General features: G+C 40.9%; 1 protein-coding gene across 1 annotated transcript in view; it reads left to right on the top strand.

Annotated features, from left to right (window-relative positions):
• Positions 1 to 13,040, top strand: part of MMRN2 (multimerin 2) — a 99,976-nt gene extending 86,936 nt beyond the window's left edge. The window contains exons 4-7 of the mRNA XM_063958830.1: positions 333 to 407; positions 2,313 to 2,468; positions 2,965 to 4,824; positions 9,092 to 13,040. Of these exons, the coding sequence (XP_063814900.1) occupies positions 333 to 407; positions 2,313 to 2,468; positions 2,965 to 4,824; positions 9,092 to 9,474 (2,474 nt within the window). The 3' untranslated portion in view covers positions 9,475 to 13,040. The remainder of the gene's footprint in view (positions 1 to 332; positions 408 to 2,312; positions 2,469 to 2,964; positions 4,825 to 9,091) is intronic.
• The last annotated feature ends 1,207 nt before the right edge of the window (positions 13,041 to 14,247 follow it).

The raw sequence follows: 14,247 nt of genomic DNA, 5'->3' as shown, positions 1-14,247 counted from the left end.
GTAAGGGGTAGGGGAGCGGGGGTGCACAGACTAAGAAGCCTGGGCCCAGGCAATTAGTACCCCCCTCTGTGCCACTGCTAATGGCAAAGTCATAGTCAGATTACAACTGGATTAGAAGACTTTCTTCCAAAGAGATTAAATTATGCAGCTATAATTAGTAAGGAACATAATGATGACTGACTGCCAGTTTGGGGGTAATGAAGCTACGGTCTCCTGTAAGAATAGTTTGTCAGTTGTCACATAGGTTATTTAATGTAGACTTTTTCTGGATCAGCATAATTATGGATTTCTTGTAAACATTAAACTGACCTGTATCACATTGTTTGCTGTAGATCCCAATGCTATTCACATTCCTCTGGAACATACATCAAGTTCTCAGAAAAAAGAAGAACCCACTCTGAACACAGGTAAAGTCACCTAATCACAGGGGTTTATACGCCTTCAGGTTATATGTTTTCAGTGAATATCAATCATTCAGAAAGCATCTCCCTGAGAGTCATACCTGCCTGCACAAGCTAAAGACGACTAATTATCAGCACCTCTATTCAAATAAATAAACTCCAAGTTTGCTCATGACCTACAAATGCTCACAATGTCAGTAGCCTTGTTTTGTTCAATACACCATATAGACAGCCCAGAACATCCTCAAATATTAGGGTAGAAGTATTTGTGGTTCTCTGTTTTGCTTTTTTGCAGTTTCTCATCACAAACAAAATTCATTTTTCATAATCCATATGTATAAGTATAAAATACTAATACAGGCTGAGTCTACCTTACCCGAAATGCTTGGGAGCAAAAGTATTCCAGATTTTGGCATTTTCTGTATTTTTAAATATGTGCAAACCATACCATCTTGGGGATGGGACCCTAGTCTAAACATGTAATGCATTTATGTTTCTTATGCGCAAAGCCTACACCTATCCACACCAATTTTTTTTTTGTGAGATTTACTAGAGTTGGAGGAAATATTTTTTGTACAGGTTAAGCCTCCTATATCAGTTTTTCTAAAAACTGAAACATTTCAAAAAATTCTTATTTTGAGCTGTCATGTGATGGGTCATATAGTATACTTAAGACTGCCCCTTGCACATACAACCCTGTTTGCTGTCTCTCCTGGGCTCCCTCCGGGCTTTCCCGTGGGCTACTGGACTCCCTCTAGGCTTATCAGGGGACTCTGCTGGGCTCCCTCAAGACGGTCTGGGGACTCTGCTAGACTCCCTCTTGGTGGTCCGGGGATTCTGCTAGACTCCCTCCAGGTGGTCCGGGTACTCTACTAGACTCCCTCCAGGTGGTTTGGGGATTCTGCTGTGCTTCCTCCAGGCTGTTCGGGGACTCTACTGGGCTCCCTCCAGGCTGTCCAGGGACTCTGCTGGGCTCCCTACAGGCTGTCCAGGGACTCTGCAGGGCTCCCTCCAGGCTGTCCAGGGACTCTGCTGAGCACCCTCCATGCTGTCCCGGGACTCTGCTAGGCTCCCTCTAGGCAGTTTGGGGACTCTGCTGAGCTCCCTCCAGGCACTTTGGGGACTCTGCTGGGCTCCCTCCAGGCAGTTTGGGGACTCTGCTGAGCTCCCTCCAGGCAGTTCGGGGAACACTGCTGGGCACCCTACAGGCAGTCCATGGACGGTCCCTCTGCATTCTCCATGTGGCACTCACCGCCATCTTGGTTCCCTGCATTTGCCAGGTGAGTTATCTGGGACTCTCCTCAAACCCGGGCATGTGACCGATTGAGCTCTGCTTCCTAGCACTGAATCATAAAGGGATCCCTAGCGGGGTGTAGTATTGTATGCGGCCTAGCACCTTAAAGTGATCCCTTTATACAGAGATGGAGATGCAAATATTCCAATATTGTGAAAATTCCCATATATCCAAAATGCTTCTAGACCCAAGCATTTTGGATATGGAAGACCCAACCTGTACATTAAAATTCTGATAACCGCAGATAAAAGCATAGAGCAAGAAAAGGTACAAGGTTATATTTAACTAACTAAGAGGCAAGCTATTCATTTTGCAGTTGTAATTAATATATTTTGAATGCAGTAAACAGTGTTTTGTTTTGTTTTTTAAAGGGTTATGAGGTTATATTTATTATGTGTATTATGTTTTTACTATGGGTTTTATTTAAGGAGCTATTCAACAAAACAAAAGAAAATCACATTGGTATGTTTCACATGTGCTGAAACAAAGTATATAATTGTATTTAAACTTATTAGGTCATAGATATGTCTTTGTAAACTATTTTTTATGTTGCAATTAATTTACTGTATGCATCACATATCTGCCCACTTGTGATGGTCTTCTTATGGCATTTTCAGAGGTGACTGAAATTCTTAAAGAAGTTGAAAGCCAAGAACTCTTACTGGAAGATATACAAAATGACATTCATCAGGCTACTAGCCATCTTTTGGATCTACAGAATGCTCTTGGAAATAATGGCAGCATTGAATTAAATGAGAGCAACAATCAATCAGGTACTGTTGCTGGAAATGTAACAAGAAAATAAATATTTCCATGAGGGAGAAGAAGTCTATAGAATAATATGCCCAGCAGTGTGAATAAAAGTAAATGGGAAGTCACAGAGTTCTCTAATTGTGTACAGATTGTTAAGTAATGACAGCATTTCAAAGATTTATGGAGGAGATGTTATGTAGGGAGGCTAATTTCTATAGTGCTTTTATACATATCTGTTGTTTTTTAATGCCAATTTACTAAGTACAGCGCTCCTAAAGGACTTAAATGAATAACGTTTTAAGAGCATCTAGATGAATTAGTTTACTTCATTCTTAGCTGTCTACATTAAACTAAGCATAGTGATAATTGTATATGTGTTCAAGATTCATAGCTTGGACTTACACAATAATATATGTGTTTATACATTTATGTTTGCATAGACTTTAATACAAAATTATTTTAAAACTAAAGTTGACAGAAAATAATTACAGATTTTTTTTTTTTTTTAAATGGCAGAGATAAATGATCGTCTTCTCAGAGAAGTGTTTCTGCCACATGTGGAAAACTTCCTCAAGGCTCATTTTAGCCCAGTATGGAACAGTTTTAATAAAAGTCTGCAAAATCTGAACAGCATGGTCAAGAACCTTTCAGACAATGTTGAGTCCAACAGAAAGAGACTGGATATTTTCCTGGAGAACACTGTGCCAAAGAAAGACCTCTATGAGCTAGGGACAAAATTTGAGTCAAAAATTCAGGAAAACGTTGACAAACTTGAGCAACTGAAACAAGGAATAGACAACCACTTTCAAAAGCAGCAGGCCGTAATCCACTATAACTTCACTATGGCTGACATAGATGCAAAATTTAAGCGGAACCTGAAGACGCAACAGTTACAGTTTTCCCACTTGAACGTTAGCATTGCTGAGCTCCGAAGAGGACAGGAACAAATTCAAGATGATCTACTAGATCTAACTCAAAATATCACATTATTGTGCTCGCCAAAAGATGATACAATGTCAATTACAAGTCACAAGATTCAGAATGAGACTCTGATTAAATATCATGAACAGATTAATGATTTATTGACAGAAACAGATGTTGCTTTTGAAAATATATCTACTCTGGAGAAATGGATTAATGAACTTCGCACAGATTTCAAAACGAATTCTGACAAAGTCCAGATTCAGTTTATGGAGAAAAGCCTCATTATGGAAGAAAATAAAGATTTCATCCAACGGCAGATAACGGAACTCAATTATACCATTGCCAGTATACAAGAAAGCAATGATGAATTATTTAGGGATTGTGATTGTCACAAGATGAATTTGGATATTCTTGCTCTTGAGGAAATACAAAGAAACTTCACTAATCAATTTAGAGATGTTTTGTATGGAATAGAAGATGTTAAGCAGAAGGAAGGAAGTTCAAAGACATCACTACAAAATTCTGTGGAAGACCTGTCATTGGCCCTACATCTTAATCGTCAGTCTCTAACCTCTCAGCAAGAACAAGGTCGGAACTTAATGCGGATCACCTCCCAGTTGCAATCCCAAACAAGAAATTTCACAGACGATGTTAATTTTCTCAGGCTGGACAACGATCAGATCCATAGACGCATCAAACATCTTGACAGTTCATTCAGCTCTCTACTAGAAGATGCAACAAGGCATGAAAAAGTCCTAGAGGCCCTGCTTGGTGAAGAAGTTCTTGATCTTTTCTTTGAAGATAATCCTGAAATGTTTCATATGTCAATAGTACAAATATATGATGCTCTCAACCTCACACTGGACAAGCTTGAAAAGCAGCAGCTAACTACAGACTCCCTCATTGACAGGTTGCACTTTTTGGAGATGCAGTCTCAGAACCATAATTCGCCAGATTCTTCTACAATCTTCAATGTTGAGCAACAAACTGCTCCTTTTCAGCGTGGTAATTTAGCCCAAATGGAACCAAACCATGAAGCACTAAGGGATGCAGATGAATCTGAATATAATGATATCATGATACTAAAAAGTGAAATTGAGCATCTTAGTGTAAAAGTTAATCATTTGGAGTCATATTTTGCAAATGGACATTCTTACAATGACACAATAATGAATACATTCAAACCCCTCAACATCTCTATCGCATCTATGAAGTTAGATATTGCAAACTTAGGTGAGCTTTATGGTAGACATATTGAAATATTCCACAAGATCTTCGACAATTACGAACCTTTAATTTCCTCAAATGTGACTCTAAACATTGCACAGGTTCAGTCATTGATTGATAAGAAAATGAAAAAGAAACTGAGAGGAGACTTACAGAGTAGAAAACTCAGTAAAAAGCAGACAGAGGAACAATGGCAATCCGATGAAACAGCAATATCAAAGAAAGGTAAAGGTTTTAAAATTGCTATGCTTAATCTTCATTGCCTCTATTTATTTATCTATCTGTTTTGAAGACATTAAGGGAGAGATGTATTAAATCTTCAAGAGAGACAAGTTGAGAAGTTGTCTATAGCAACTAATGAGTTTCTACAGTATATATCATTCACTTAGCACAGTACATAAAATGACAGAAGCTGGTTGCTACTGGCAACTTCTATACTTTATCTCTCTCGCAAGTGTGATACATCTCCCATTTAGGACACTTTTAAAATGCAGCCCTGCATCACAATTGCCAGTTTGTTAAGTCATGGTGAACATTTAAACCTATACCACCAACCATCCCGCTTTTCAGACACTGTCCCACCATCCCACCCATAGGGAGTAGTCCCGTAGGAGAGTTAGGGGAGGAGTTTCTCACCGCTGTTCTGCACAGCACATTTAAACTGAGTTTTAGTTAGTGATGGTTCATAGTATTGTCCACTCCTAGTGCACCTTGGATATGGGGCTCTGAGGGTTGTATTAAATATAATTTGCTTGTGCAAAGTGTTTTTAAGGCACCTTGTGGGTTACGGGAAGATGGGGATGTTGGACAGCCTTCTGCTCTGGCTGTGTGTAGGTCTGTCTTACTTTCTGTCAGTGCAAGCTCAGAATTCACAGACCCCACCAACAAAACAAAGAATGTTGCCAGATAGTACTGTATTATTGTATGGCTGAAACCCAATGTAGAATGCAAGAAAAATAAAACAATGGATTTAGTTAAAGTTGCATGAGGCATGTACAAGCCTATAAATGTAAGTGTTCTCAAGGTGTAAAACCATTTTAAATGGGCTCTACCTCTATTTTCTAAACTTTTTATGCAACTAAAGTATTAACTTTACCTAGTTTTGATAATAATGCTTGCAGAGATCATCATTTAATGTGGTTCCATTGTTTGAACTCTCTTCCTAAAGATCCCTTACTCTGCCCCAGAACTCTCCTGTCACTTTAATTGAGGAGTGATCATTTTATTCTAACAAAACAATAGGTTGAGGGTATGACTTAGTGGCAAGTGATAAGTACACCATCATGATTCGATGTAGGCAGTGTCGGACTGGCCCACCGGGGCATAGGGGTGACCACCAGTGGGCCCCACTGCCTGTACCCTCCCCCCCTCCCCCCCTTGGTATCAGGTTCCAGACTGTGCACTTGAATTATACATTATACATATGTTACATTTTACTGCACAGGACTATGGTGTATTTTCTACAGTGGATTATACTGGTAAATTTTCATGACCGGAATATATTCATAAAGGGGTCCAAATCATACACTCTCTAAATGTTAGCCAAACCTCTGTTGGATGTCCACACCCCCTCTGGAGGCAGGCCACACCCATATGCATGGAGCCCCTACCACTACATTCCCCGGTGGGCCCTTCACGTGCCAGTCTGATACTGGGGGTAGATCTGATGTAATTGGGGATGTGACCATATTAGAATAGTCTGAATATATGACAGAGCTGGTAAAACTGCAGAGAGGGACAAAATACAATTGCATTTTATGACTTATCCTGAAATAAATAATTCTTACCACCTAACATGTTTAAATAACAGTGCAGATTTCAATAAAACTATACCTGCCATTTAGAAATGGCACAAGAAGAGAACACTTGTTCGGTGGCCCCTCTTCAGCTAACCATGGAACCAGGATATTATTGGTCTCCTGAGATTACAGATCTGTGCCCAGGACTGATTTGATTGGTATTTCACACACCTAAAATTTTGACTGGTTATTATTAGAGATGTGTGCCAGACCATTTTTGCTGGATTTCGATTTGGTTCTGATTCGTCGTCCGGATTTGGATTTGCCAAACAGTCGTGACTGGTTTTGGATTTGGACTTGTTTTTTTTACTCCAAAAATTTACAAAAAAAAGCAAAAAGGGGAAAAAAAATAGGATTAGGATATTAGGGTTAATTTAGAGGTATGGGTTAGGGATAGAGTAGTAGAGTTGTGTAGGGTTTAGTGGATTGCACTTTTGCCGCCGATGTAGCCACGATGAGCATGGCTACATCTGTAGATCCTGTCCAGTCCATGAAATATAAGGTCAAGAACTAATGTCCTGAGAATGCAGCCTGTCGACTCATAATGACTAGTGACAATTTTTAAGATGAGAAATATTTGGAGACATAAAATGGTTGCATCCACTGTATGTGGGCGGTCGGTTTACTTTAAATGTGACACAGATTTTAAATCTACTTCCAAAAGACCTGGGGCCTGATTCAGATTTGTACGCAATGCAGATGTTCATGCAACTGAGCGATTATTTGTAGACTGCACACACCGCGATCGTACTACACATGCACCAAGGTACTTTTGTGATGCCGCTTGCAACCAGTAATGAAAATACACTGCTATGGATTGCTGAAGGAGGGGAGTCCCAAACCAGTATCTTGCCCAGGGCCCCAAGAGGTCTAAATCTGTCTCTGAGTGCGGAAGTACCGACAGTATCCTCAGTGTGGGGATGCCAGCAGTGCAGACAGTGCAGGGGTGTCAGCAGTGCAGGCGGTGAGGGCCAAGATTTTCCACCATTGAAGTCTATGAGGATACGTTGATTGGCTGAGAGCCATGACAGATGGCGCTCTCAGCCAATCAGTAGTTAGCCCATTATTTTCTACGGGATTTTTTAAATTGGTGCCCAAGAGATACGACAATGGGATCTCAAGGTTTCGCCTTTAATAGGGATCCAAGGCAGACAGGCAGATCTGAACCTTGGCTCAATTACACTCGGATCCCAGAAGTTCTGAATGGTTGGGATTTCTTAAAATCCAAACCGCTTATCTCTAGTTATTATGCACATAAATGCAAGGAGGTTTTCCACAGTATATACTATATAATGTGAGTTGGAACCTGAAAAATTACAAAGTGTGCATACTTGGTTGAGCATACAACAATATTTTATTTTGTATTTTACATTCAATGGTTGATCATAAATTAGTTCTCCTCCAGGAATCTATTACAAGCTTATGTCTGTGATATATTATTTATGAGCAGCTATTGAATTCAATCAGCTTAATAGAATTTGGAGCTGCTTCAGCATCCCTGTTTGTAGAGAAAGTGAAAAACCATAAAGTCAGTTAGGAAGAGCACATATAGAAATACCATAAATATTTCCCTGGAAAGGTCAAATCCACAACCCTAAAAAGCATTTTATATTTATATTTTTGTAATCTTTTCAAGTTATGTGACAAACTGTCATTTTCTACAGCCCTGAACTAGTTTGTAAATCTCAGAAAACAGACAGCATTCTAAAGGGAAAATATAAGATGAAAAAATCTATACAATAATCAGCATTGATCTCAGCCATGCGCCTCCACTCAACAGCTCCCACAACAGCTATGGACATAAGATGAACCAGAAGTGGAAAGCAAAACCATTGCTCCAGCAACAGAGTAGATATAGCATGTCCGGGACAGAGTTAAAGTAGCATATGTGGACAGGGGCGTTTCTACAGAGGAAGGGGCTCGTGTGCACCTCCGGGTGGGCCCCCTCCTCTGAACGGCGCTGTAGACTCCGGCAATGTGCCAGAGTCTACTGCGCATGCGCGGGTCTCCGGAAACATGGCGCCCGCCATGATCCGGAGACCAATTTGGCTACCGCGCATGCGCAGTGGCCATTTTGGCGGCGATTTCCACCACGGACGCTGTGTCCGCTGCTGGACTCCGGTTAGGTAAGTATTTAAATGGGTGCAATGTGTGCGGTGTGGGCCCCCCCTGGACCCAGGGGCCCGTGTGCACCGCACACATTGCACCCATTATAGAAACGCCAATGTATGTGGACCCATTTTGCTACTATTATACTGTATATTATTATTTACAAAGGTCATGAAATACTTTGTGGAGTGCTAGCCACTGTTGTCGCACTCTGGTCGCAGACATAATGGGGCAGCAACCAGCAACTTTTTACTTAAGTCAACAGATTACATTATAATGGTGCGGGTGTGTTTTCATGTCGCGTAATATGAAAATACCTCCCAACTGTCCAGCGGAAAAAGTAAAACGTAAAATACCTAAAGTGATCCGGGCCATTCTTTTAAGCAGATGATGGAAAAGCTCACTATTAGGTGTACAGTATGTGCATAATTAAGTACTCACAGAGAATATGTGATATGTTATTTAGAACCTGATGCTTTTTGTAGGCGACATTAGTGAAAATAGTTCCATAAAATATTTTCTAAACTATTAAAACAGAATATAATTCAAATGAACTATTTGTATTATTTCTTTTTCTCATTCAGATTTCCCTGTTGCATTCTCTGCTGGCTTTTCCAAGGGGGCAAAAGGAGCAAAATTGATAAGATTCAGTGATATTATTATGAATTACGGTAATGCCTTTTCTCCTGAAGATGGTCAGTTCATCGCACCCTATAGTGGAGTATATGCATTTACAATCACAGTGGATTTTGGTGTCGGCAATGCACTAGGACACCTGGTTTTTAATGGATGGCAAAAACTCGTTCTTCACAACAGCAGCACTCAGCCAGCAGAAAGCCTTAAGCACCAGTTTGCATTGGTGGAACTGAAGAAGGGTGAGAGAGTTTGGTTTGAACTGTTGCAGGGGTCAATCAAGGAAAACACACTCGGAACAACTCTGGCTGGTTATCTGGTTTACAAAACGTGAGCTGAGTTTCACTAGACATTACGGACAAATGGTTGATGGTCAGCTCACAGTACCATTAAGTTCCAAGGGGAGCCCATAGTTCTCTTACTGTAAGACAATGCTGTTTTATTTTCCTTCTCCCGTCTCACTAACAGGATTCAAATTAATGTTTCTTCCTTTAAGCTAATTTCAGTATATGACCTACGCATACTGACCACAACCTCACTCTCCTCATCTGGAGGGGAAATCCCAAGAAACAGACAAGAACCACATGGCACATGAACTTAGACTGGCAATGTACATACACACACTTACACTCTAGTGTCAAAACTTTACAGTTATATGCATTGTTATCCCAAAACATGTCACTCTCATACCAGATATTTCACCCTACTGACCAGAAAGGAAATCACAGTCACAAAGCTTTAAACCCAGTAGTAGTTATCAAGAAATGTGGTGCGCATCCCAGCGTTCTGAATGCCGGTGGTCATATGACTGATGCCGGAATTCAGACTTTTCATGGAATCCCGGATTTGGAACACCAACCGTTGGCATCCCGAAGGTAAGTATTGGGTGAGGGTTAGGGTTAGGGCCCAAGAGGGAGTGGTTAGGGTTAGGCACTAGAGAAGAGGTTAGCCATTGCACCCCCCCCCCCCTCGAGTCTTAGCCATAGACGGCTGGTTAGGGTAGGTGGCAGGTAAGGGGTAAATTAATTACTTCATCCCCTGTTGGCATTGTAAAAGTCAGGATGCCGCAGTTGGTCATGTGACCGCCGGCATCCCGTGCGCTGGCATTTCATATCACACCCATTATCAAAGCCTGTAATTCAGTAACATGACCTTTGGTTACACATAAGAAAAATGCAGTATCTAGTATGGCCTTTATATTATTTGTTATGAATTAATATTTTACCAGCATATATGATCACACAGGGGGAGATGTATCAAAGCTTGGAGAGAGATACAGTACCAACCAATCAGCTCCTGTCATTTTTCAAACACAGTCTGTAAAGTGTCAGAAGCTGATTGGCTGGTACTTTAGCTATGTCCACGGTTTGATACATCTCTACCCCAAAACATGCACATTGAAATGACCTGCTCTGTGCAAGGAATCAAAATGAAAATATTCTTTAGTTTGTAGCAGTAGCTGCACAGTGCATATTGAAAAAAAAATTTTATTGGATCTCTCATGTAAAAAAATGTCAGGAGGAAAATCTTAGGTCATTTTTACTCACTCACTATGGATGCCAGATCCACTAAATCAATTCTTACGGACAATTTAAGGAACACTACTAAACTATTAAATGAGAATGACATGCATAGTATGGGAGCAGGCCATAGTAATTTTAGATATTTTAAGAATGGTGTGCCAAATTATAGAAAAATCCCTTATGTGAAACAGATTCAGGGGCGGATTGGCCATAGGGTTCACCAGGAAGATTCCTGGTAGGCCGATGTGTCTGTGGGGCATGTTTTGTGTGTTGTCATGGGGCCTCACCCCCCACACTACAGGCAGCCCACCGCACTCACTGCACTGTCCCATTTCTTCTGCTATACCTCTTGTGCTGCCCATGTCGGCCACTTCTACAAAATTTTCCAGGGCCACTTATAGTTCCCAATCAGCCCCTGGTCTACAGCAAAAGACCTAAATGTAAAATCAGGCATTATGAGGAGGGATCTCACCCTCCTCAACAGACCCTACCCCCTCATCAGACCACACCTCCATTAGGGCTGCTTCAATAATTTTCCCGGGCTGGTTTTCATCCCATTTCGCCCCTTAACAGATTCAGTATTAAGCCCCATTATTACTACATGTGTCACCCTCCTAAGTCGATATTCACCACAAATCTAAGTCAACAAAGTAAAATACTGAACTTTTACATAGAGAAAGAGCAGTCAGTAATTGTCAGCTGTTATGACAGAAATGTACAGTGAGCTGGACAGACAGACTGACATTTTCATTAGGAGGGCATACATTTATAAGTTATAATAAATAAAGTAGAAGTGAACTGTTGAACAGTTTATTTCATTATAAAAAAAATAGTTGATATATTTTTTTATTTTTAGGCATTGTTTTGGTATAAATCAGTGACTTTGAAAGCTGATGTTTTCCACAGGCAGTAATACTGCAACAACGGAGCATCAGAAAACACCATTCTAATATAGTATTTAATAAATCCATTATTGGATAAATGGGCAAAAAAATGACAACAACACGTGTGAAAGATATAATATTGTTGAAGATGCAGCATGTTATGTTTGTAGATAAGCCCCATTGCAAACTCAGTGGTTTACCTATAATAAGCAGAAGTGGCAATTCATATAAGTGGCACTGGTAACTGTGTGCAGAGCAGAGTTACTACAGAACACACAGACCACACCACCACTTTCTACAGTTCTTGTATATACTCTCATACTACTATATACATTCTTCTGTTTTATTAGGATGTTATTAAATGTATCAAATAATGTAGAACAATGTTAAAAACAGTTTAAGCTGTACTACCATGTACAGATGTATCCATATACACCTATCTATATACACCTATCCATATACACATATCCTCAAATTGCACCAAATATCCCTATTTGACACACCACGAACTTAGGGCCTGATTCAGACCTGATCGCTGCTGCGCATTTTCGCACAGCAGGCGTTTATCGAATTACTGCATATGCACCTCAATGCGCAGGCGCATCACCAAACAGCAACAGGATAGCGCAAAAATTTCGATCACACGGGCATTCGCAAGGTGATTAACAGGAAGAGGCAGGCGTTCCCAAGCATTTTCATGGCGGGTGTGTGACGTCAGCTCCGGCCCCGATCAGCCTGATTTCTTTGCACTGGAGGAGTAAGGATTGAGCTACGCACAGACTGCACACACTGCACAGAATGGGAAAAACATTCGATGGTGAGTGTGATATGAATGGTTTTGCAGCTGTCCGCTGACTGAGGGGAATTTTTGCACGGCGTACACATGCATTTGCACACTTGCACGGGGTGAATTTTCACTCCCCCTGGGCGGCAGCAGGACAGTGTAATTTGCAGCACTGCGATAAGGTCTGAATCGGGCCCTTAATCTGCGACTTTAGCCCAATTCCTTTGTGACAAAAATACTAATCCTAAGTGCCTAGGACACTGTTAGCAATTTAGAATATTGCTATAATGTGATTAAAATGCTTAATTTAGAAAACAGTGCGAAAGTCTGTACTATCTTGCACAGCGGAAAGGTGTATAAGGACACACCTGAGGTAGCAGGCGGCAATGCCGCTGCTAAACACCTATTATTGGGTGGAAGTACAGCTGTAAATTAGCCTATCACTGGGATGCTTCATTTTATTTCTCTTATTTATTACATGTAGATAGCAGTTGCTTATGATATGCTAAAGTAAAATGTTTATTACTGTTCTAGGATGTTTTTATGTATTGTTTAGTGACATTTTAGAATTACAAAATATTTGTAGATAGATGTACACAATAGTGTATTTGTTCTGCTTTTTGAATCACTGTATGGCTTCGGGACATATAGAAAGATGTATATCATTTGAAAATAAATATATGTGTGCTCTGGCAGCACTCCATGAAAAGTCCATTACAAATGTCTTGGGAACACAGAACCTTGGTATTAATCAGATTATTTGGTGTTAGACTTTTGATCATCATCATTTAATACACACATGACCTTGTCAGGTTCTTTGCTAAGGTACAGTATATAAAATGAATCATAGAGACCGTACCCTGGGTATGGTAATAACCAGAGGTTAAAGTGGGCCGGAACAGTGCGGAACTGGGTTCCATCAGTTGTAACTGAAGGCAGAACTTTCCCTGGCGCAGCATTTCTGTACAGCAGGCCTTATTGTGAAGGAGGCTTGGCTGTTTTTCTCTGGCTGCCACGCCTCCACCTGCCCGCCCATTTTGCCCAGCTAAGTACATGCAGCTGCTGTCTGAATTATGGAGCACCCGGAGGCTCAGGCTGGCTGCCTCGCTGTGCGCCCCCCATGTCAATAGATGTGGTGAGTGGGCGGCACTAAGGGCATTTATTAACTTGACCAGCCTCTTTCAGTCTACCTCCTCTGGTGACGGTGGCAATTGCATGTTGTCACCTTCAGCTTGAAGATGACCCTCACTAGAAATTTATCAGAGCTGGACGGGTCACTGGTGATATGAAATACTCTGTAGTAGTGCTGCTATTGTAACTTTATGACATGATCAACTCCTGTTCTGTTTATTGACCGCTACCTTAGTTTTAGTTGAGGAATTGTGCCTGGTTCAGCTCATGCTGAACTACTGTATATGATTACCCTGCATCCACTATAACCACCCTATATGTTATCACCTTGCTTCCACTGTCCCCGCAGTGTATGCAGTAGCAAATTTCCCATTAGGCATGTGAGGCACGTGCCTAGGGGCGGCACTTGTTTGGGGGCGGCACCTGGATACTTGTATTGGTCCTGTCAGCCCAAAAAGTACTACTAACTGCAAAATATTTCTACTGTACTGAGTGTAAATGGAAATTACATACACAGACTGCCCCTGTAAGCTGTCCCACATAGTAAATATGTATACGTAATTAAAAAAATAGAAAAATGTCATAGTGGCTTTTTTTTATTACTCTATTAAATTGGCTATCATCAATCAATAAAAACAATAAAATTAGGCAGTTAGGATGGCTGTTACTGTTGTGCCTAAGGGCACAATCACCCCTAAATCCGCCCCTGAGTGTATGTGATGTCCTCATGCGTCTGCCTGCCACCCCCACTGTATATTACTACTGTGTAAGGAGCACTATTACTG

The sequence above is a fragment of the Pseudophryne corroboree genome, chromosome 3 (assembly GCF_028390025.1).
Source record: "Pseudophryne corroboree isolate aPseCor3 chromosome 3, aPseCor3.hap2, whole genome shotgun sequence".
In the NCBI taxonomy this organism is placed as follows: Eukaryota; Metazoa; Chordata; class Amphibia; order Anura; family Myobatrachidae; genus Pseudophryne; species Pseudophryne corroboree.
Note: the sequence above shows the minus strand (reverse complement) of the source record. Positions and strands in the feature narration are given on the sequence as shown.